The sequence below is a fragment of the Solea senegalensis genome, linkage group LG1 (assembly GCF_019176455.1).
Source record: "Solea senegalensis isolate Sse05_10M linkage group LG1, IFAPA_SoseM_1, whole genome shotgun sequence".
NCBI classification, from domain to species: Eukaryota; Metazoa; Chordata; class Actinopteri; order Pleuronectiformes; family Soleidae; genus Solea; species Solea senegalensis.
Window position 1 is genome coordinate 1968601 of NC_058021.1, and position 25275 is coordinate 1993875.

At 44.9% G+C, this 25275-nt stretch overlaps 1 protein-coding gene across 8 annotated transcripts in view; it reads left to right on the forward strand.

The window, feature by feature from the left end:
- atp8a2 (ATPase phospholipid transporting 8A2) overlaps positions 1-24724 on the forward strand; it is a 55250-nt gene extending 30526 nt beyond the window's left edge. For 7 of the 8 annotated variants that reach the window (XM_044033286.1, XM_044033259.1, XM_044033277.1 and 4 more), the window contains 13 exons: positions 3172-3344; positions 11725-11908; positions 13124-13234; positions 14433-14507; positions 14892-15014; positions 15572-15650; positions 15744-15805; positions 16254-16310; positions 17496-17603; positions 19744-19832; positions 20011-20115; positions 22778-22869; positions 23233-24724. In XM_044033286.1, coding sequence (XP_043889221.1) covers positions 3172-3344; positions 11725-11908; positions 13124-13234; positions 14433-14507; positions 14892-15014; positions 15572-15650; positions 15744-15805; positions 16254-16310; positions 17496-17603; positions 19744-19832; positions 20011-20115; positions 22778-22869; positions 23233-23327 — 1353 coding nt within the window. In that variant the 3' untranslated portion in view covers positions 23328-24724. Of the gene's footprint in view, positions 1-3171; positions 3345-11724; positions 11909-13123; positions 13235-14432; positions 14508-14891; positions 15015-15571; positions 15651-15743; positions 15806-16253; positions 16311-17495; positions 17604-19743; positions 19833-20010; positions 20116-20934; positions 20966-22777; positions 22870-23232 lie in introns of all 8 variants that reach the window. The other variant, XR_006360972.1, reaches the window with a different exon arrangement.
- Positions 24725-25275: the final 551 nt, after the last annotated feature.

Genomic DNA, 25275 nt, shown 5'->3' on the forward strand with positions numbered 1-25275 from the left:
AAAGAATTAAGCTCTTTTTCTTCCCCCTCCCTCTCTCTCTCTCTCTCTCTCTCTCCCCCTAAAGTCTCCAAAAATAGGTAGTTTAGCGTGAGAACGACGGAAACTAAACAGTTAGGCATTTTTTTCCTTTGGCCTCGTGTTTGTTCTTTTTAAGAAAGTGTTAACAGATCATAGTGGACCCAGCTGTTTCTTTTCATCTTTAGACAGCACTCTTTTGTCAGATGGATACAGTTGGGTCTGGACTCGCTGTATTTAGTCAGCAGCCGACTGTTTTCGCTTTAAAAGCTAACTAGTGTTTGCACTTTAGTTACCTTTTTAATCCTCCATAGCTCCTTGCAGACTTAGCCTGGTTATTATCCCCCGGTTATCTTAGCCGCCGCGGAGGCTTTGACGGGACCTGCTGTGACAAGTCACTGTGTGTGTGTGTGTGTGTGTGTGAGTGTGTGAGGGCCTTCACGCTGGTGAATGTTTGCATTCACGTCCATGTTGACCCAGATACGAGAGCCTCCCTGTGCCTCTGCGTCCTCCTGACCACTACTCAGTCCACAATTGTCCGCTCACACCGTTTCATTTTGAGCGTCAAACCCTCATAAAAAAAAACAAGACTTCATGCATTAACACCCCGCGCTCACTGTTTTTATACGTCATGTGTCATTTTTCACCTAAGTGCTGTTTACATTGTATTACACTGCTGCAGAGAGTCTCAACTCGCTTGCACAGCATGTTCTTACACACACACACACTTCACATTCACGTGCATGCGTACGCGTGTTTTAGCCCACTGTAAAAACACTTCACGCACACATATATATACACGCCACACAGACACACACAGAGCCCCTTTGTGTCTCCGAGCTCTGACAACCTGTAATCTCCTTTTAATCCTTTCATTATGTTTTTGTTTTCCTTTCCCCTGTTTGGGGAAAAAGGTGAATGCAAACAGGAATTCCGGCATACAAAGGAAAACACACAGCCTCAGGCTGAGAAAACAAGAGCGGGGAATTTTTTTTTGTGTTGGGAAGAGGAAGAAGAAGAAGAAGAAGAAGAAGAAGAGCGGCTGATTTGTTGACAGGATTGTGTTGCATACATTGCGCTGTACATGTATGAGCTTGGGTCGTATCTGCTCGCCATGTTTTCCCGCACTCGTGTGGATTGTTTGACAGGGAGGGTTCACCGCTCCGTGGGTCACTCGACTCGCTCAGGCGTCAAAAAAAACCGCTGCGGGAGAAACTATGTGGATTATTAAACGGGCTCCAAGTTTCCCTCTCATGTTTGTGCACTTACAGTATGCGTCTGAAGTTTAGTCTCGTGTAGCTGATTGGTCCCTGTTTCCATAAACACTCCACGTTATAGAGGCATTAGACTGTGCGTCAGTCCTTGTTTATCATGTGTATACAGTAAGCTGAATACAGCTCGTTAACCTGTGCGCACTGAGAGTTAATGATGCATTTTTTGACATTACAGGATAATACTTATTATACTTTTATGTGCTTTTGAAGTGAAAAGAAGCCTGGCTTTGTTTTTTTTCTTTTTTTTAAATGTGGTTGCATGAGGTACTGATGCTGATATAGAGGCTCTCCCTCACTGGAAACATAGCTGCCAGTTAAACATATTTTAGCCACTTGACAAAAGACTAAAATAACACTTTTGAACTTGGAGGATCAACAACTCCTGTGTGTGTGCCATGAGGAAAAGTAGAGTGGTTTACAAAGAGACACAACCTTCAGTTTCCAGTTCTAATGGAGAGAAAATATGGCAAAGAGATATCCTAGCGTTAAACAGGCGTAGGTTTTACTTGGTGAATCTTTTGTGAAGAGGCTAAAAATCTGTTGTTTTTCAGCCATTTATTCTTGAAATGGCTGACTTTAACATCTTTAACATCACAAGATGTTAAAGTCAGTGTTTGACTGCCTGTCAGTTCCCGAATAATGACACTTGGAAAAAGCCTCAACTATCATTTTCATATTAAGAACTCTCAGTAAACCGTAAAATTGTCCATAAAAATTGTCCAACACGGTCGTCACTGTTTTGATATGTCGTAATTAGGTTTTTAAGTAGTTTAAAACTGTGAATCGCTGTTTACCAGACCTGGAAATGATCAGTTTTAATGATTTATTAAAAATGGAAAAATCAAAAGGGTTGATGATTCATTTAGTCATCGATTAATCATCAAATAATCGTTGCTCAAAATGGATATTTTTCTTTTTATTAGTGACTGGAGTACAAACATTCACTCATTTTGACACAAACACTGCTATTCAACCATGTTTATGCTCTGTTACATTACTTGAATAACTCTTATTTAAGTCTGTTGTAAAAAAAAAAGTAGTGTGTGTGTGTGTGTGTGTGTGTGTGAGACTGGTAGCTTGTAGCGTGCCTGCTCCTCCGCATGGAATTAATTAGGACTTTGTGGGATGTTTATTTTCTCTATTAATTCCTGTTCCTCTATTATCAAGAACTTCTTCCAAACTGCCACAAACTTCTGTGCCCTGCACACACACACACCATCTCTTTCATATAGTTACACGTTGCCATATAAATGAACAGTTCATGTACTGCAACATTCATCCAACTTTTCTTGTCTCTCGTCATCAGTTTCCAATGTTTTTCCTCCTCCTCCTCCTTCTCCTCCGCTGCGTTGCCGCTCTGTGTCGGAGGAAGTCGTGGCACCGGCACGTTGTCATGTCGCGATGATTAGAGCGACTGTGAACTTTACATTGGCATTCATAATTGTTTACACAGAAGCACATTCTTTCCGCAGATGAAAGGAGCCTGTGCAGGCAGCACCATATGTCTTCCATTTATCGCCAGCGGTTTTTAACCTTTCAACAAATTGGGTTCGTGCGTTGGCTTTTCAGCGCTGCCGAGGCCACAATATCCCCACATAACATGAAACCTGAATATGTGGTCATTTTGAAAGCGGCCACCGCCAGAATGGATGAGAAAAGGAGTCAATCCGGGCTAAAATTTTAGCCGTTTTTAGACTATGATTGGTTAGAGGGCAGATTAGGATTTCACATAATTGTGAAGTTTGGTTTGTACTGAGGCCAATGACATTTCATCCTGCGTCTGTGTAAATCATTCATGTGTTGCTCTCTTGAACCAATGGCAGCAAAGTATCCATGTGTGATGCCGTCTTGTAAATCCCGTCGTGTCTTTGTATCCTCGCAGGCGACTCGTGCCACTCTGACGGCTCACTGTTCGTCGCTGGGCGACTCGCTGAGGAAGGTGAACGAGCTGGCACTGATCATCGACGGTAAGACTCTGAAGTACGCGCTCTCCTTCGAGCTCCGCCAGGCCTTCCTCGACTTGGCGTTGTCCTGCAAGGCTGTCATCTGCTGCCGGTAAGCAGCCCCTTAATTCATTTCACATAAATAAGCAACCTTTGGATTCATTTCAAGGCGTCTGTACAGGTCTGGAGAATTCAGGAAAGTAGGAATTATTAACCCTTTAACACCTAAACCTGTCGAGCAGTTATTTACAATTTACTACATGTTAAAATACTGTTTTAACTATTTAAAATGAAGAAAAACAAAAAGAACACTGTAGCTGTACATGAACAACAGGTTTTACTTATATTGGAACAGTATAAAACATCTTTTTTTTGAGTCTCTCAATGTTTCTTTCTCTCTCATTATGTAAAAAAGGGAAACTATGTACAGGTGTTCTTCCCACTCCCTCCTCTCTGGTGACAAAGACACTGATTTGCCGGCTTCCTGTAACAGTGCGAGTGAAATTACCGTAATAACCACATGGTGGAACGTTGACGTGTAACTTTTCAGCTTTCAAACAGTCGCGTAACTACGGTAATGCAAACGCTCGGTGTTAAAGGGTTAAGTTGATGAATCCCCGTCTTTGCGCCCTCAGACCCTGAAGGAGGGAGTTTTTTTTTTGTGTGGTCGTTTCTCTACCCTCGTCTTTTTTGTCTCTCCCTTCCCCTACTTCTTTGGGGATTTAATATTTCATTTTTGAATCTGCTTATGTGTTTGGAACCGTTATTCATCAACATTTATCCATGGTGCAGTTAATGGGAATCAGTCAAAACAAAAGGAAGGCACGATTTGTCTCGGTCGTCTGATGAAATTTCATTCTGTTTTAAAATGGAGCGTAAAAAAAAGGGGGGGTTAATCTTTCTAAATCAGTGCAGATTGAACATCCTACAGAAACATGCTCAAACAAAGTAGGACAACAGGTAGTACAACAAAAGTATTTTTAAGAGCATATTGACCTCCTGTTTTTAACCTCCCTGGTGTCCTGTACTTGTATCGGCTTAAAAACGTACATTATCAACCATTTCCAGTGAAACACCTGTGTACGAAGAGGCGAATATATATATATAGTATACCTTCACGCTATCCCATTACCAGTACTTCTTTTATTACATGGAAACGACTTGCGGTTTGACCACAAATGAAGTAACATTAGACCAGCGGTTCTCAAATAATCCTGCCTTTAGGACCCACATTTATGCCCGAGTCATTTAATAATGACGACTGGAGTTGTGCGTATTATATTTATGCACATAGGTTAAATTTTGTCTTTTATAAAAAGCAGCTGACGGCCAACACTGTTCACACGCCATGACGAACTGTGGCTTTGGTTCTCGGTGTTAAATAAACCCACATTTAATGTAGTCGGTGTCATATTATTATCTCCTGAGATGACAGATGACACGTTGTCACGGCAATTATAGCTGCGAGTGGCTACCAGTCCACGTGCTGTCATGTGGGAAAGTGTTAGTCCTTCAAAATAAAAGAAAGGAAATTTTTTTTCTTTTATTTGGCTAAGCAACCCACTTTTGGGCTTGGACCCAACATTTGAGAAACACTGTGTTATGAGACGAATGCTATTAAATGACAAAGCACCGATGAACAAGTGAAGCTTCAGTGTTGGCAGGAGTAGACGCTGTCACGAGGTTTCATTGACTTGAAACTGCACAAAAACTAGCAAGAAAAAGATCCAGTGAACCCTACACATGATACACGTGTGTGCGCGCATGTGTGTGTGTCCGTAGTGCGGCACACCTGCATGTCCATGCTGTGTCTGTTAAAGTCGTCTGTTGCCCACGGTCAGCAAGTAAACGAGGATGATGAAAGGCAGGAGCAGTCGAATACACTCAGCTGCAAATGTCAAAGACATGACTCACTTGCTATTGGTACCCCAGGAACAGTACCAGTGTGTGCGTAAGTGTGTGTATATACACACACTCACGCACACACACATATACACAGACCAAAGATGAGTGGAAACCTTTTTTGTTTTTTTATTATTATACATCACAGATGGTGCTGAGAGAGCAACATGACCTAAAAAGGGGAACGTGCAGTAAACATTGTATGAACACGGTGCACTTTGTATCAATGGACATGTATAATAGGTGTGTGTGCGTGAGTGTGTACATCTGTCTGTGTGTGTGTGTGTGTGAGTGTGTGTGTGCCCCCTGCCAGAAGGGAAGTAATTGACTCTCTTGCATATCCAGTCCATATCCGGACTCAGGTCTCACAGGCCTTGCAAACAGCCTGCAGCTCCCTTTCCTCTTCTCCTCTCCTCCATCCCTCACTACATCTCTCTCTCTCTCTCTCTCTCTCTCTCCCTCTTCCCTTCCTCCATTGCTCTCTCTCTCTCGTCTAGAACTTGCTAGCAAAAACATCCATTCTTTTTTTTGGGGGGATTTTCAGAACATAACGTGACCGTTATTGCAACAACATTTTTAGTGGGTTATTTTCTGATTTGAATGAATGTCTTTAAAATTCAGGTACTCACCAACAGTTGGGCCAGTGGCAAAATTACGACGCCGACGGATCCTGGTGCATCTGCGTGATTGGAAATCACTTTCCTTACCAGCAGGGGGCAGTAGTCTGTATTTGTTAATTATTTAGGGGAAAGTAGAAGACCGTGCAGTGTAGCGCTGTGTATTTTGGCTACACCAGGACTAATATCGATATTTTAATTAACAAATTAAGGCGCTCTGAAGTCAATTCTAAAGTCTCTGTCAGTTTCAGAATGAGGGAAACTTGGGTGGAAGTTACCTGGCCAAAGAAGAGGGAGTTTATAGCGGGATAATGGGCGGAGAAAGCCACGTTCAGAGCACATAGACTCTATTTCCTGCACTTTTCACATTAATGTTTTTGTTTTCTTCAGTGAGACTGATATCCTGACGTATTGCTATATGATTGTCTTGTAATGTATTGATTGTCTTACAGAATCGCCGTATCGTGATATTACTGGTATCGTGGACCATGTATCTCGTATTGTGTGAGGGTGTACCCTGTGATTCCCCACCCTTGTCTATGGCTAGTTCATGAAGTTGCACACTGCAAGGACATACGTTTAGGTGCAGAGTATCATGAACTATGGCTGAGCAGAACAAGGGACTCAAATGCAGGACTCAGATCACGAATCAGACTGTAACAGAGTTTAATTCCAGGCAGAGGTTCGGTACACGGAAGGTCAAAGGGATCAGGCAGAGGTACAAAAACGTCAGGCAAAAAGGCAAGGTCAAAAAAGGGGCAAGGTTCAAAAAACACGAGTAGACTAAACTATGGCTCTGAATCAAGAGTGTTGGAACGTGAGCTATGAACTACAAGGAACTGGCGACGAGACAAGACACAGAGGGGAATATAAGCAGTGCTTGATTAGGGAGTGATTGGATGCAGGTGTGCAAGACACAATCAGGGATCAGGTGCACACAGACGAGGAAGGGGGCGGGGTAGACAGGAACCTGAAACAGAGACAAGGGTGAGTGATTTCAAAATAAAACAGGAAGACATGGAACATGAAGGGAGAAACAAAACAAGATACTTAGCAGAAGTGACAGATCATGACACAGAGTTCAGAATGATTTTGAAGCTTCTTTTTTTTAAATAGAAGGTTATCGTTTCGTTGTGGTCCTCCGTGAATTAAATTTGTAAATATTTACTGTCCTGCCAACAATCTTCACGGTCGACGCTGCACTGCTCAGGGTCCCTGCAGCAACACATTTGGAGTTAAGTGGATTAGTGGCTCATCCTGATCAAATGACAAAGACATACAAACATATTCCTGTATTTATTAGGAGCAGCTGATTCTCCTTGAGAGGGATTTTGTAAGGATTCGATGGAGGGGAAAACATGTTTTGTTGTGGTTCACTCATTTTTGTGTTTGGGTTCCTTCACCGGTAATTATCTCATAAAGCCTTAGATTTATGTTTCTATCACTTGGGCAAACCAGTGCTGACTGCTGTCGTTAGTGTGTGTTCTGTTCATGAGGTGCCTGAACATAATGAGCTATTGACTTTTTATTGACTATAGAGATGTCCGTGAGATAATGTCTCATCTGCTGCGCATGTATGATTTAGTGCACGTGTGCACGTGCCTGCGGGGCGGCGGCATGCACGGCTTCCCGACTTCAGTGTATGTTTGTTTATCGGAGGACTTGGCGGCTGCTTATTTTCTGCTCAGCTCCACCGTAGAGAGCTCCACCAGGACGCCTTTCATCTCACCAGTGCCACTCTGTACACAATCCCAGACACTGTGTGAGCCGCGTTTTAGAGGAGAGGTAGCGCAAGAAAGAAAGAAAAGGGAGAGATAAAGAGAGATTTGCGGTCGGAGGCCGTGAGACGCGCAGGGCAGACGCACTCGCACATACTTCAGACGCAGCGACGGGAAAAAACAAAGAGCGGAGGTTGATTCCATCCTTCAGCATCGACTTCAGAGGCCAAGTCTCTGAGGTTTTTTCCCCCTGGAAATATGCTGTGGTGTGTGTGCTTGTGTGTGTGTGCTTCTGCATGTGTGTGTTTTTGCACACGCCAGCGTATGAATGTTAAGCAGACCACCCAGCTCTGTGAGTTCAGCTTGACCGGTACATGATCCTACTTACATATTCACTGAAGATAGAGCATCTTTATGACCTGTGGGCCCCAGCCGCGTGTGTGTGTGTGTGTGTGTGTGTGTGTGCATACAGTACTTGTACTTTTGTCTTTGTGAGGACCAGTTTTCCTTTACAGACCTTTTGGCCTGTCCCCACTTTCTGACACGCCTTCAAAGGGTTGTGTGAGGGTTAAGACCTTTTAGTTGTCGCGTTGTGGTTACAATAAAGGGCAAAAAGAATGGTTTTATGCTGTCCTCGCAGAAAATCAGCGGGCATTAAAGGCACAGGCCTTTAATTGTTTTACGCCGCCTTTCTCGTATTACACAAACTCCTCTATTTTTGCTGGTCTGGAATACCTTCAGTGGCAGACTGGGCCCAGATTACATATCCATTTAAACCCTTTCAGTTTCAGAGTCAGTGCTAAATGGCGGTTAATGTTAGGGTGAGAGGTTATGGGATACCTTTTTTTTTTTATTATGTGAAGAAGATGTGAAGAAAATGTTTGTTTGCGACTGTGTGTGCGTGGACGATGGGTGCCGCAGCTGCTTGTGATTTGATTTGGTCATATCTATCATCAAAGCGGCATTCTGTGTCCTGGTTGCATGTGATGCCTGCACATAACTCAATTTTCTAATATCTAAGATCAGAGCTTCGACAGACACACGGCACTGTATGCATGCACGGACATACACACATCAGAGGGACAACTAGTCATTAAGTGCTCTGAGACGTGCACTCAACTCACTGGGTGTTTTAATCAAATTGTCTAGGAGGAGCTGAGCGTGAGAATGCAGATTTAAGTACTTTCCTTTCCTGTCAGCTCCTTTTTAAGAGTGTGTTCCCTAATGTTTTCTCAAGCGAGATGCCACTCGTCAAATGATCCGGACACTCTCCTGCTGTTGTGAACGCGCCTGACCCAGAAAATCTGTGGCTGCGTACCACATGTGAACAGCAAACTCCGAGAAATGTCCACACCCCAATCAGCATCGGGAAACGTTCTGTAGCTCATTCCATTCTCTTTATAGGACCATTTTTAACAATCGGCCGCACGTTTTTTCAAGGTACTATAACCCCAAAATGTAGGGAAGTACAATATAATTAATCAATAAAGCTACATGACACCACTTGTCGAATACACTGTTACCAGACATTTAATATTTATTAAAGGTCCAGTGCATTAAGCCGGTTTTCACACTGACACCAGGCTCACAGAGCTTCTGCTATGTTTTACAAACAGTTTCTCCATTTTCAAATATCCTAAAAACTCCTCTGTACTTCACTATGAGGCTGTGCATCTGTCAGTGCTGCACATATTTCACAATAAGACTTTGTTGAGAGAAAACCCCCCCAATGTAATCATGGAATTGAAACACTGGAGAGTTTGGGGTTTTTTTTAACCTGGAACAGGACGTGTTGTGTTTGTGACATATTAGAAGGAAGGAAGGAAATCATCTTTATTGTCGTTACACAACCGAAATTGCACAACGAAATTTCAAGGGTCAGGTGGAGGGGTGATCAGAGCTGCTCCGACTGTAAGAAAGACAAACAGAAAGACATTTAAACTGCAAAGAAAAAGGAATTGTCACTGTTTCTGTGCATATCATGCAGCCAATGCTAATGCTAAGAACCCACAATATAAGATTTTATTTTAAAGCAGTCGTACACTTAAACAAACATACCAATTAGCCCTGCTAAAAGTTAGACGCTGGACCTGAAAAGCTAAATTAGAGGTGGTCGCAGACTTTTTTTTATTCCTACACAATATTATCAATTATAAAAAAAAGAACACTTGCCAGTTTTGTCTCTTATTTTAGACATAAGCCACAGCTGCAAGTCCCTGTATTATAAGGAAACATAATTTGCTTTGTTGTACAGTTTAATCCCCGCTCTGGTATCAGTTTTCCGTCATGTGCGGGGTTTGTTTTCGTCGAACATGTCGTAGGTTGTAAGGGCGTGACTAAATTTAAGCTGCGTGCATGTGAACGACAAGTCAAACTGACAGCGGCGACGCCTCCTCACACAAAGCGAGGTTTTTGAAAACAGAGACAAAGACAAACGCCTAAGTCTAAGTCTCCCCCGGTCAAGAATACAGCGTTTAAGAATGTAAACACCGCGTGTGGTTGGAGTTTTCAACCTCACACAACCTCCCGCTTAGATCACTACCACTTGAGAGTGATCCTCCCCCCTATCCCGGCGGACGCTCGTGAGAGGCGAGGAACACCCCTTGACAAGTCACCCATCTATTACAGGCCAACGTAACAGAGTTTATTCACATTCACACCTACAGGGCAGTTTAGAGTTACCAATTAACTGAAGCTGCATGTGTTTGGACTGTGGGAGGAAGCCGGGGGAACCTGGAGAAAAGCCACACACACACACACACACACATAGGCACAGGGCGAACATACATACTTCACATAGGCAACCTTGCTACCCCTCGGTGCTGTATAATGAACCATATAAATAAAAAAAAAGTTAGTGCTTAAATGCATGTGAAAAGTGGGGGTTGTATAAATGTTTGGGTTCAATTTATGCTTCGCAAAATTGCACGTGTGATGTGATTCGATCTCCAGAGCTCCAGGAATCCTACTAAATAGACCTTGTGTTACTCAAACGCGCTTATGCCAACAAGGACGAGAAATCCTCACTAAATTTCCCAGACAAGTGGGCTGGCCCACACCAATCAAAGCTACACTTAAAAAAATGTACTTTATTGTAAGATTGGGGCAATCGGGAGCGAAGTTGCCACTTGACGGATGCAACACACGACTCCATGAAATGAAAAGAAATATCCATGGCACTTACACCATCCACTGTCAATGGCCCTGAGGCTAAGCGTCTGTAATCGAGCCTCCCGTTCCTCCATTGTCGCCGCAGAGACAGAACCGGTTGTAGAGAAAGGATCAGTGATACAGGTCAAGAGGGTGGAGCACCACTGACTGGAGGCTCCCCCAACTCACACACACACACACATTAAACGTGAGCTCGACAGAGTCTTATTAGCAGAACAGTGAATCATTGTTTCCTAATACCAGGGCGAAGAGCAGTCGACAGAGCTGTGGCAGCCTCTGTCATCCGTCACTCTCTTTTCAACTGTAGTGAGTAACTTCTACATATAAAGAAAAGTCCAATAGACTCAAGAGTTCACACATGGTGTCTCTCAGTTTAGCCACGTTTACATTACTCGGCGACATTCCCACACATGGGAGCACACTGGAAGTGATTTTATTTAATCCTCTTATGACCGTTGTGATAAGCAGGATTTATTTAGATTTTATGGCTGTAGAATTGTCAAAAAAAAAAGTGAGTGAGTGCTTCTTCTGCCCCCTTTATCCAAGATAACTTTCACGTTCGATATCTGGCAGTTATTCAACTGTATAGGAATTACGGGATTGAGAAGCTGACGTCACAAACGTGTGAGTCCTGAGGGCTACCGTAATGACAAGTATATGGGTGCAAAGCTCTATTTCTCTGCTTTCCGGTATCCATACATCCATCTTCTACCGCTTTATCCTCCACATGAGGATCGCGGGGAGTTGCTGTGTCAATCCCAGCTGACATACGGCCAAAACATTGCGCGAGTAAATAAGCAAGAGTTTGACTGAAAACATGAATGTTTGAGAAGTCAATTCTATCACTCAAATCACCTGATTGTTATTCTGATTAGTTCGCACCCGTCTCTGCACTGCTGGTGTTTACACACAAACGCTCCCTCAGTCAAGTCTGATAACATTGCTTGACGGAGCCCCCTTTTTTTTTAAATGAAGGAAGTTGCACACTGCAGCTTTAATCTCGTGTTTTCTGTCCTGTCGTTCTTAAAAATGTATCATGACCCGGCCTCTCTTTTTCTCTCTTTCCCCCCCTCTTTGACCTCAGAGTTTCTCCGCTGCAGAAGTCCGAGATTGTGGACATGGTGAAGAAGCACGTGAAAGCCATCACGCTGGCGATCGGGGACGGCGCGAACGACGTGGGTATGATCCAGACGGCTCACGTCGGAGTTGGGATCAGCGGCAACGAGGGCATGCAGGCCACCAACTCCTCCGACTACTCCATAGCGCAGGTGACGTCACAGACACGAAGGCACTCGCTCATGCATGGTCAGCGTCAAACAAATATGTCAGAGGATAGACGTAGATAATGGATACGTGTCTGGTTGCCCAACATGCTGACGTGTATCTTTAGGCAAGACACCAAATCCTTTCCTGCTCACGGTTCACTTCAACACGATCTTTGACCTTCTTCCTTTGGGGGTGGTTAAGAGGGGAGTTTGTTCACAGGTGTCACTCAAGTATTAAGTTGTCAATACAAACGCACAGCTCTTAAGTTTTTATATTCTTTTGAGAGAAAGCAAGTCAACAAATAAACACCGGTATTTGTTTTTATCTCCGTGAGTTAAGAAAATCACCTGCTTTGTGTTGGTTTTGATACTTTTTCCAGGCTCAGTTTCCCAGAAGTGCTTTAGGCATTTGTTTATGTGGATTAAAGCTGCTGTTAGTGAAATCCTTTAGTTAAAATACATGTTAAATAGCTTTATATTCTGAAAGCTATCGCCAGTGTACCAAATTTATCCAATCAGGAGCTGTTAATAAGTAGAGAGGGAATCCAGAAGACAATATCTTTACATCTTTTATTGGGAAAAGTTACAGTTTCTCACTCTTGATTGGACAGAACAAGCAATTTGATCGATTGTCTGAAATGTTCTGCACCCAGAGATTTATTAATAGCTAAAATAATTGTCTACCAGTAACTTCACAATGAGCTCACAATAAGAACTTGGGCCACAACAATTATTAATTATGAATTAATTCATTTTTCTTAATAATTAAATCAAGCTTTCTGATTTTTCAGCTTCTTAAATGTAGATATTTTCTGGTTCCTTTGCCCCATATCACAAAGAAAAATTTAAATGGAATCATTTTGGTTTGTGGACAAAAACAAACTGGGTTTGGTAAACACCGATCAACATTTTCTGATAATTAAAGCCCAAACAAGTTCTCTATTAATCAAGAAAATAATGGTCCTAATGGTTGCAGCCCTAATGAGAGCGCCGTAAACCTGTTAACAAGATGAAATGCAGCCCGGAGGTTCAGGAGTCTTATCACTTACACTGATGGAGCTGTTTTTCACTTAACCCTCGAGCGTCTCGCACAAGCGTCGTCCTCCCCTTCACTCCCGACCCCTCTCTATCTCTGATTAGTACGACTTTATATCTTTGCATTATCTCTTCCTGTATGTTAAACTCCTCCCTCTCTCTCTCTCTGTGTCTGATTGGCAGTTCTCTTACCTCGAGAAGCTGCTACTGGTCCATGGAGCGTGGAGTTACAACCGCGTGACCAAGTGCATCCTCTACTGTTTCTATAAGAATGTGGTCCTGTACATTATAGAGGTGAGAGACTTCGCTACCACACCCTGTCTGTTTCACACACACACACACACACACACACACACAGTGACTTTAACAGAGATGTTTTGCAGCTGTTTGTCGACATTGCTGACAGTGATGGACGAGGTGCCCTTCTGGTGTCTGCTTTCTGTCTGTTTCTCACACGCACTTGTGTGTGTGTGTGTGTGTGTGTGTGCGTGCCTGTTATGAGGGGCATTTGTCAGCTGTGCTCCACCCCTCCCACGCTCTGTCTGACATTAAGGATGCCAGCAGGTGCAGGTCCTCATGGGAGCTGCAGCATGTAGACCACTGTCCCCTCCACACCACTACTACTGTGTGCGTGTGTGTGTATGTGTGTGTTTCCAAGATTATCTCACATGATTGGCTCCCAGCAGAGTCCTCTAGGTCAAAGGTTGGAGACTCTGTCCACTTAGTGGAGACAGAATAAGGGGTATATATATGTGTGTGTGTGTGTGTGTGTGTGTGTGTGTGTGTGTGACCTCACCTCCAGGCTGTTTGGTCCACTGTATGCCCCCAGGAATGCCACAACTCCCACAAGTGGCCCCAAACATTTCCTCTATCTGGCCTCAGATCAGGCCATGTCTGCTCCCTGACTCTGTGTGTGCGTGTGTGTGTGTGTGTGTGTGTGTGTGTGTGTGTGTGTGTGTGTGTGTGTGTGTGTGTGTGTGTGTGTGTGTGTGTGTGCGTGCGAAAGCGGGTGTTAATGAAGGTTCCCTCTGCGTTTTATCGCGCCACGTCTCTGTAATTTAACTTCCTATAAAGTCAGACAATCCAGGGTTTCACGTCCAGCCACAAACGGTGTGAGGAATGCTTTTAAAACGTCACGCTGAAAGGCTTTTAAGGGAGGCTGCAGGAAGCGCAGCGACTTACACGAGCATATTTTATAGTGAAAAGTCGATATAATCATAATACACTGGGATAGGTTCTGTCAACAACCACTTTCTGCTTCGGACTGTAAAACCCTGGTTTCCCGAAATTAGATTCTTCCAACTTTTTTGACATTCAAATAACTGTGGACGCTGTAGAAAATGCTTTCCCGGTTAATTTTGCTGTGTGTATCTTGATTTAGACGCATTTAAATGGTAATTTCCCAGCCCTGCTGCCTCCGCTATCAGTGCCTCCCTGAGGCAAATTTACCCTCCACCATTGTCCCTCTCATCCCCGTCTTTGTGTGTTCCAGCTCTGGTTTGCCTTCGTGAATGGCTTCTCTGGACAGATCATTTTTGAGCGCTGGTGTATAGGCCTCTACAATGTGGTGAGTTTCCGCCCATACTCCTTCTTCTCCTCTGTTTTACATAGATGATAATTGGCATCCTTGTGCTGTCCACCTATCTCTCAAATCATTCTCACTCTACTTTGTCTTCTTATCACCGCTCTCTCTCCACAGGTCAGAGACAGTCGTATGCTTGTGTGTGAGATTAAGAGTGTGTGTGTGTGTGTGTGTATACTCCTGTGTCTGAGTGCGGACGCCTTTAGGCTTCTCGTCTTTAAAGCATTATGGAATTCCTTTTAGTCTAAAAAGTGCATGAACACTTTCTTCTTGGAAGTGCATGCATATATGTATACAGACCAACCCGTCATTATGTGCATTAATGGATGTATACCTTCCTCTGTGTGTGTGTGTGTGTTTGTGCTACAGATATTTACTGCACTACCTCCATTCACTCTGGGGATATTTGATCGGCCGTGCAGCCAGCAGAACATGCTCAGATTTCCGCAGCTTTACCGAATTACCCAGAATGCCGAGGGCTTCAACACCAAGGTAAAGACACACTCTCTCACACACACACACACACACACATTCTTGTACATCATTGAGAGTCAGAACAGTCACAGAGATAATGCATTCCGAGCCCTTTACCGTAACCTTTGCTATTTAATGCCTACAATGAAACCGACTTTAACCTAAATCCAGTTCAAACCCTTTACAGTGCAATCATTGAAATAATAAAGGTCCATGAAAGTACCATATATGGTTCCTTGCCCATATACGTATATATGGGCAAGGATGTGGGATTGATGCCTGCCCGCCTGCTTGTTTGTTTGTTTGTTTGTTTTGGAAGCTGGCGAGTCAACAAGTGGAATGCAGACTGGGATATTTCCATGGCAACTCCTAATGGCATTCATAGAGCCAGAATAAGGAAGTCTTTCACTTTTAGCAACTCGGCCTGCAGCGTGCGTGTGTGCGCGTGTTTGTGCGTGTGTAGCGTCGCGTGTGTGTGTGTGTGTGTTCTGTACAGGAGGGCACCTTTGATGGCAGAAACACAGTGGAAGGTGTGTGTGTAACTTGCATTTTTTTGTTGTTTTTTTATGTTTCAGGTGTTTTGGGGACACTGTATCAACGCACTGATTCATTCAATTATTCTCTTTTGGTTTCCTATCAAAATGTTAGAGCACGGTAAGTCTGATCTTTTTCGCCTGGAGACGTCGTGGTCACATCTGCACTTGAACACAATAACAATAACGTGCAAACGTTCCTTCCCCCCCACAGACTCTCCCTTCCCAAATGGCCAAGGAAACGACTACCTGTTTGCAGGAAATATGGTCTACACCGTAAGCATCTTGCAGTTTCTCTGTGTGTTCTTGTTTGTGGTGTGTGTGTGTGTTTTTGTTTCTGTGTCTTTTGGCATGTCGGCGTGTTGATATTTTTTGCACACACCAGCACTGTGCAGCCTCCCTAGAGCCATCGGGAGTCTCCAGTCACTCCGGTCTTGTCTAGCCAGTCCGTCTCCTCGCCTCATCATCCATCTCTTCTTTCTTTTCACCTCTCCATCTCACAGTCTCGCTATCATTTTACTCCCTACAGTCTCGCATGAATGTTCGTGGTGTTTATTTATGTGTGTGTGTGTGTGTTTTTGTGTAGACTGCCGGTGCCTTGGGGGGGGGCTGATTATTTTGGCAGACATTGCTGAGTTTACTGTGTAACATTAATGTCCATTATCTCCACAGTCACCAGTGAACTAATCCTGTTTCTCCCTCTCCCTTTTGTGTGTGTGCGCAGTATGTGGTAGTTACAGTGTGTCTGAAAGCTGGAATGGAAACCACGGCTTGGACCAGGGTAAGAGCATTAAAACACTTAAACGCCACACCACATGTGCTGTATTTTACTCAACTGTTGGTAAATAAAGAGGAGGAGGAATTCGGCCCGTTCCAGGTTTAAATGACTTAAAAAGATGTGGCTCACCTTGATCTTGAGGCAGAGGTTTGAGGGTTTTTCTCCAAAGAGCTCTCACGTCAAGCTGTAATTCCTCTCTCCGTTACCCCCGGTGCGCTATTTCACCTTTCTGCCCCGAATATAAAACGGGGCAGAATGCAGAATGCAGAATTTATGATAAAAACTGCTTCTTATGAATCCATGTTGACAAGGATCACTGTTAGAAACATGTCAATATTGCTTTGCCGCTGTCAAATTCATTTATTTGCTTATTTATCTTAAACTTAAAATGACTAATTTTTTTGGTCACTTGTTTTTCTTAACTTGTCTTTGGTACGGATACCTTGTGCCAACTTGTTGAAACTCAATAAATACATTTCAATTAAATTACAGTGCCTCACCAAGAAAGTCAGACACTAACAAATTGCTTAACAAGCTGTGATGAAACCGCAAATTTACTTCGAACCACAAGCAACTGAATGGACGCGGCCACGCTGGAAATTAATGAAAAAATAATTGAATCATGAAATGACGATGTTGACTCTTGTAGTTGTTGATAAATGAGTCCCTGTTACACACACACACACACTTGTAAATACTAGGCAGGAAAAAATGGAAACAAAGTGAAAACAATAAAGTTTTGATCTCTGATGAGAAGAATCTGACCAAACTTTTGATGGACACTTACTTGCAAATCAAGTAAAAAAAGGGACAGTAGTTCAGACTTCTGACACTTCTGATTTGGCTTAAGGCTCCTTTTAGGGGAGAGAGAGAGACACAGAGAGAGAGAGAGGCAGGATGGACAGAAAAGCTCTGACACCTTTGTCCACTCAGCTGTCCACACAACAGCCCGGCAGTAATGAAGCTGGGTCCCGCTGGAATTCACACAGTGTCCACTTACAGCAGATCACAGAGAGCAGGATGAAGACGAGGGGAAGGAGGGGAGGGAAGGTTGTCTATATTCGGATGAGCTGTATGTAAACTATTTGACCTCACGCTGTCTCTTCTTTCTGTGTCTTAATCTCTATCCCCCCCCATCTCCCCTCCTTGTTTCTTTGTTCCCCCCCCCTTATTTTCTTTCTTTTGTAGTTTTCCCACCTGGCCGTATGGGGAAGCATGATTCTGTGGATGGTCTTCTTCGCCGTCTACTCCGCCATCTGGCCCACCTTCCCCATCGCCCCTGACATGCTTGGCCAGGCAAGTCTCCTCTCTCTCTCTCTGTGGACATGTGTCACTCATTTCAGTAACGGGGGGGTGGGTGATGGAGGCGGGGTTAAAATAGCCCCCTGCCCTCTACGTGTCTTTCCTGCAGCCTCCACATCACCGTCTTCTTAGTTTCCGATACTTGGCGCCTGTGAGACTCACCTCTTGGGTGTTCCACGTCCGCACTACGGCACCCCTGGGGGGAGATTAATGCCCCCGCTCTCTCCGCTCGTCTCACCAGGCGTCCTGCACCTGCTGCATGTCACCCAAACCCCCCAGTCTTTTACCGCCCTCTGTGGAGGTGTTGACTCAAGACGGTCGGCTGCTGCTGCTGCTGCTGCTGCTGCTGGTGGTGATGATGATGAGGGTTTTTTTGGGGGTGGGATTAAAGTGTCCAAGGAAGTTTCTTGATTGAGACGGGCGGGGGGGTGAAGTAAGGTGCCCCCCACTGAGCGGGTAGGGGAAGGTAATGGGGGCCGTCGTCTCAACTCCCCTCAGCCCCATTAATTCAATTTGTGTCAGAAATCAGGAATGCGGTCAAATATCTCTGCAGCTGCTCAGTCTAACTGGGGAATGGTCGGACGGAGACACTCACCCACCAACTCCCCACAAACCTCCATCATCCCCCTTAACTACCACATTACCTCTCCTGTTTCTTTCAGCTCTCTCTATCTGTGTTTCTATCTGTCCACGGGGGAGCGGTAATGGAAGTAGTGTCATAGTAGTGCTGCCTGTAAATTTGTCCAGGACAGAGTGAATGCTGTATGTGTGTCCAGTTATGTGTGATTTGTGTTGACCGTGAAGCGATGGAGACCAACAGCCTGTTTCTGTGGACATGACAAAGCAGGGACGATTGTTTAGTCTGCGTCTGCCCGAGTTTCCATTAGCGAGTGTTGAAAAGGTAAATGCGAATACGCTTGGAAATCACAAAACTGAACTCACTCCAGCTTTAGCCATTCACTGCACTGGGAAAATGGCTGACGATAAAATCACAGCATTCCTCCACTTGAAGGGAAGAAGCTACAGCCATCGCGATGTTTTGACCTTACGCCGTGACCAAGGAGCCCTTCCTTATCTGTCTCCTGTGCCGATCCAGACGCTTAAAGTTTTATCTTACTAAACTAACTCCCAAACCAGGTGCATGTGCGGATCATGAGATACACTGCTGAGATAAAAGATGGTGTGGCCCACTATCTGAGTGTCTGTGACTGTCATCTGTTCTATGGCTGTGATTCCAGCTGCTCACAGGGCTAAAGAATAATGCTTTTGGGATAAATTTGCCTCCTCAGCTGGGAACCAAACTGTCTCTGTATCTCTGGATCCAATCGCATGACACAGGAAGAACATAATACCCGGCAGTAAAGTAGCATTTACGGACGTTATGGTGCGTGAAGTGTTTGCAACTATTGACTTAAAGAGGTTCACGCCTAGAGACTAAGAGTCAAAGCTTGGGAATCACCGCGGAGCTTTTGCACATATCCAAAAGAATATTCCCATAAATCCCTCGGTTCTCATAAAGGGAGAAGAGAGGGATTTGTAGGAAAAGGGCGAGGACAAGGAAAAGAAGATAATCACTGGAGAAGTTGTGAAAGAGCGAGGCGGGAGGCAGCCAAGGGAGGAATAGACATGTGGGGGTAGACGGACTCACAGACGCACGGACAGATTGAGACAGCGGTTAGATGCTTGATTAATCCTCGGGGGCATGCTGACGATGAGGGTCAAAGGTCAGCGAGACTGGCTGCAGCTGCACAGGCAGGTAGGAGTCCGGATCTGTGGTTGCTTGCTCACGTTTTTTTTTGTTTTCTTTTTATCTTTTCGGCATCGCAGTCGTGTTGTGTTACAGCTGTGGGAATACTTTTGCTAAATCCAGTTTGTGAGAAAGCTGTTAAATATATTTGGCTGACATTACCGGGGCATTCAACTCTGACTAACTCCCTGATTCTTTATGCTTTGTACAGCTTTCTCTGTGCTTTGTCTCACATTTCTCTCTCTCTGTGCCTTAACCACATGTTTCTCTGTGTTCGAGAAAGAGGGGGGAAAGAAACATGACTTAATGCATCGCTGAATTAATAACGGAGTGAAGTAAATAGAGCTTGTGTGTGTGTGTGTGTGTGTGTGTGTGCTGTCACTGCAGGCTGGCAAGGTGATGCAGTGCTGGTACTTCTGGCTCGGCCTGGTCCTGGTGCCGACCGCGTGTTTACTCAAAGACTTTGCTTGGACTGCGTAAGTAGACCATATTTAATCATATAAACACTGTACGTGAGAAATCCATACAGAGACCCGTGTCTGTGTCAACACTTTAACGCTCACTTTATACACTATGAATCACACGCGCGTCTGCGAGTTAACAACACGCAGACGTTCCTTCATGGGCCTGATGAGCTTCTTCCTGCCTTTACAGCATGCGGCGCTCAGTGAGGAAGTCTCTTCTGGAGGAGGTGCAGGAGTTGGAGGCTCGAGCCGTCGACCCGGGGGCAGCGGTACTGAGAGATGCCAGCGGCCGCAGGTATTTAATATCCTCACATTCCTATACGGTTCCGTCAGATTTGTTTTACTTTTGTTTCATTTATTGATGTGCTTCCTTAAGGGATACATTCATGTTTTGTGTCACACTATAAAATGGCTCCCAGCAGGGGGGCCCGAGGAAAAAATGAGGTTTTTCACCATTTATAATAAAATCTAAACTCACGAAAGACTATTTTTGCCACTTTATGTCACTGTTAGATGAGATCTTTTTCCTGTCTTGTGTTCACTCTGCTGGTCCACGACTGTCCCGCTTGGGAACAAAGGATTTTAAACACTGAATTCACTAAAACAACGCATTTAAAGTTAATGATGGAGGCAGCCGTGGATCAGCATCTCCTGTGAGCCGTTTAGAAAGCCTCACAGATTTCACTTACCAGTCCAGATTGAAGGCTTCCCAACAGCGAGGAAAAAAGGAGATTAGTGACAACCATGCTTAAGAGAAAAATAAAGATGTGTCCGTTATTATTCACTGTATGCACCGGGCAGGTTTGGTATTAAGAACAGTATCTACAGTAGGTCATGTGTTTTTCTATGTGCAGTATGAAGTAAATGTTATCCCTAATTCTCCTCCTGGCACCGTCCGTAGAGCCACAGCCAAGGCCGAGGTTCCATAGAGCCGTAGCTGTCAGACGCTCACAGAGGTAGTTTCTCACTCTGTGAAACTGTTACCTCAGACGACCTGTGTGCCCTGCACTGCACGCTGCTTTCGGAGTGACTCTCACCTGTTTTATTTCTCTGCTTCTTTTGTGTCCATTCTTCTCCTCCTCCTCCTCTTTCTCTCGTCTGGATAATTTCATAGGTGGATCAATTTGAGCTGCTGTACAGACCTGGTGTGTTTACTGGACGTGTCTGTAGTTGTTTTTTTTAGCCTTGTGTGTCACGAGAGATGTTTCAGAGCGAGTTGCTTAGTGACTGTTGTGTGTGTGTGTGTAGGAACACAGAGGTTTCCCCGCAGTGTTGTAAAGTAATCATTTTCTTAAGTGCCTGTATTGAAAGTGCACTCCTGCGGTATTTGTACTTCACTCGGCGATCACATTACATCTCACTTTGTAGGTTCACACTTCACATACAACACTGAAATGTGTTTCCTGCCGATATATAAAAAAAAAAAAAATGACCCGGCACAGTATAAAGTTGTTGAAATTGGCCGGATCTTGACCGGCTACTAAATTCAAATGCTGCTCTGAGTAGTTATTTTTCAGTGTAGAGTTCATTTTGCTCTGCGGTGTATCCAAACACTTTTACTCCACCACTCTTTTTTTTTTCCACTGTAAAACATATCAGATGTGGGTCAGCCAAACAAGCCGCTTTCTCAGAGCAGTTCTGGTCCTTGAAAACGGAGCTGGAGTGGTCCGAGGTGTGTGTGTGTGTGTGTGTGTGTGTTAACACAGGACTCCTGTCCCGACCGACCTTGTGTCTCATTCCAGGATTCTTGCTTGGGCCCTCTCTCCATTTAGAATGAGAGCGGTAAAGTGCGAGTGGGCCTGAGAGGAAATCAAGCAAAATGGAAAAGAGCACATCTGTGTTTGTAGTTCCCGGGGAGGTCCTGCTGGAGTAGGCATGGGAAAGGTAGAGTGCGGGGAGATGTCTCCTGGGGGGTTTGAGTTCAAACGGAGCACATCCTTGGACCACTTTGCATCAGAATGAAGCATCAACGTTGCGTTCATTTTACTCTTTTATCTTTGTGTTATCTATTTAACAGACTCTTGAACAAACTTCAGAGCCTCTCGTCTTTTTTTTTTTTCACACTCCCAACAGTCGCATACAGTGTCTCAGAATTTCCTGAATACTTGCTTCAAATGTTTAACTCAGGAAGGCAGTTTCTTTTTTTGTGTGTGTGTGTTTTTTCCTCCAAAAAACCGCTCCATTGATCATCATCGCCGTCGCCGCTGCCAGGGAAACCCCTCTGGTGTGAATTTATTGCTCCATTATGTAAGGCAAGAAAATGTGTTCCTCGCGAGCAAAACTGGCAAACGGAGAACTTCCTGACATGGCGGCCGGTGGCATAATTTTTTAGATTTGCGTCCAAATCCGTTGTCTAATGACTTTAATGGCTGTAATGACGGCCGATGAAGAACCTAATAAGTGCGTGCGCGTGTGCATTTGTGCGCAGAGAACCTGGAAGGGGCTTAGTTATTTTTGGTCACAGGAGGAGAGAAGCCGTGACGGCGTGTGGTCTCAGAACAGAGGGTCCAGTCTTCTTCGTGGAAAGGCGGGGGTTGAGAGGAGAAGAGAGAGAGGGGTGGGGGAGTGAGGAATCGTTTTCTGTGGATGTCCTGTTGCCCCCGCAGGCAGTTTATGAATTACTGTTGGGTTAAATTGAATGTCAGGAGCAGTCAGAGTCAAATCCACCTCCTACCAACTCTCTGGTCTTAAGTCCACTTAGATCTGTGTGTTTCTACTCCTGTGTTATTCCTGGCATATACTGCTCCTCTGTGTTTGGCTGAAGGACACCTGAAGGTCCATCTCCACCACGACTACCATGCTGGCTCAGCTTCAGGCGTTAAATATTGCCCCAAAAAACGGATTTGATATGTATGAATAAAATGTACCTTAGTGTGTGTGTGAGTCGTGGAGATTCCTTTGGGTGGATGTGTGTCGTCGCCGTGGTGTAACCTCCTTGTTTTCTTTTTCTTGTGCAGTCTAAACGAACGAGCCCATCTGCTGACAAGAGTATTTAGGAAAACACCTTCAAGTGTCGGACGCTCGAACTCGGTGCAGCAGACTGTGTCACGTGAGTGTCCCATTCAACACTGTCTCGCTTCAACACGGGGCCTGAAGGCGACTCACTCATACGTTGTAATAACCTTAGCCTGATGTGTGTGTGTTTTTATTTAATATCTGTGTCATGAGTGGAGCGAATGAGGAAACACTGATTAAAGGAGACGTCGACTCCCTGTATCCTGAAAATATTTGGCCGCGGGAACACAGACACCTAGTGAGCGGCGAAAAAAAAAAAGAAAGAAGCACATGAGCTGAAACAATGGAGTGATTTGTGCGTCGACAGAAAACACTTTGGCTCAACAAGAACTGGAATTAAGTGTCACGCGATACAAGATAAAGACGTTGACATTTCTCTCTCTCTATCTCTCTACAGACGGCTACGCCTTCTCTCAGGAGGAACACGGCGTGGTATCCCAATCCGAGGTAGTCCGCTCCTATGACACCACCCGCCAGCGCCCCAGCCTCTAGCCCCCTCTCTCCCCCCCCATGCCTGGACTTACCAAGGCTCACCGTAGCAACGGTTATCAAGGTGACAGCAGAGACAGACTTATGCGACACCCTCACACCAGGTGATCGACTTCTGCTGTGGACCAGGACTATGACCTAGACCCCCTAGCCAGGGGTGGCGGGGGGGTGCGGGGGGTCACGGTCAGACCGTCGCTGGCACATGAAGGACTAATATGAGAGAAGGGACCAGTCCGAATATAATGGAATACACTTTCACAAGCTGCGCAGGCATGAGCAATCCTATCCATGCACAGACATGACAAGTCAAACTCAGACTGCTACTCATACCTGTATACCCCCTCAGACTGGGTTTGGATCATACCGCTGTGTGTTAATTGCGTGTGCGTGTGTGTGTGTGTGTGCGCATCCTACTGTAGTGTGTTTGTATCTGCCTGTGCATGTATGTCTGCACGCACTGGCCCACCTGTGTTTCTGTGCATACGTGTGTGTGCGTGTGTGTGTGTGTCGGTGTTCCTTGGCTCCCTCTTATCTCGTGAGGTGCGTTCAGCTCGTCTGTCACCGCATGCCGACACGGGACGGGAAGGAACGGGATGTCAAAATAAACACATAAACGCTTACTCACCCACTCACTCACTCACACACACACAAGTGCAGATGAATGTCCTAAAAAATACAAGGGAGGGAGGGAAGCATACTGTAGACTGAGGACCACTGAACCCTGTACCCCCACCTAACTTCACCCCATCACAGCCACAAGCCTCACTGCCAAACACCACAGAGAAGCCACTGAGGCAGAACACACCTCAAACTGGACCTGACCCCTCCCACCACACAGGGAGCTCCTCTGGCTTATCTCCCCCTCCCCACATATTCTGTCCTTTTCTTCCCATCTCCTCACCCTATAAAGAAACAAAATGAAAAGGGTCCGTCCCGTCTCTTGTGTGTTTACCTCGTCTGACTGCACCTGTGGATTCCCCCGATGATGTCGTCTGTCTTGGCATTTGCGCTTCCTTCTTCACATCTGTTTATTGGACTGTTTCTTTTAAAGTGAACATTAATGTGTACGTGTTTATATATATATATATTTTTTTTTTGTCTCTTTTCATTAATGCCTGTTTTTTTTGTACTCATATGGTGAGAGACGTCGTAGAGGGGGATATTTTACTTGAACTTAGTGCTCGTACGCATTCAAACAGAGGGGATTTGATGGAGACTCTCGTCTGGATCATGTGTTTTTCTGGCTCTGGGGTTTTTGTCCTGAATGTAGAGTCCATTGTGTGTGCGTGCTCTGTGTTGAGGACACTGTTTCAGGAATGCTAGACTGAAGGGGGGTAGGAGAAGGGGGGGGGACGTCCACTCAAGTCCTAATCATTAAATCTAATCAATCCATGGCCTGACAAAATGTCTCTGTCTGTTGACTGTAAGTTGTCGACTCAAGCGTTCAAGTGAGTCAAACTGTGGCTGCAGTGTACTTAGAGGGAGTTCAGTGCATATTTTATGCTTCTAACAGATCCGAAAGTTGTGATTTGAGCATGAAATGTGTGTGATTCCACGTGCCAATCCATCAAACCTCTCCCACGCTCCCTCTCTGTGAGCTCGGGAGACTTAATAGAGATGGGCCACTAGACGATTAATGCACACCCCAGCTCCTGGATGCTAGAGTCCAACTGGAGATCCCTTTCCCACCCACCTTCCTGGATGTGGCCCAGCCTAAACCAGCTACAGCTGCTTCAGTATGGAGAATCCATCGGGCTTCGGCTGAGCAGCAGCCAGAGAGCCGGTTCTGCTTTTCAACTTCTCCCCTGCGGCTCCCTCGACGTGGCCCAGCCCTCTCTGCTTTCCACATTACTGTAGCCGAGGCCCTGGAGGTTCCTGCAGAAAACTTCACCTACATCGTCATCGTAGACTCTAACTGTCCATTGTTGTGGGGTTTTTTAATTGTCCCTCC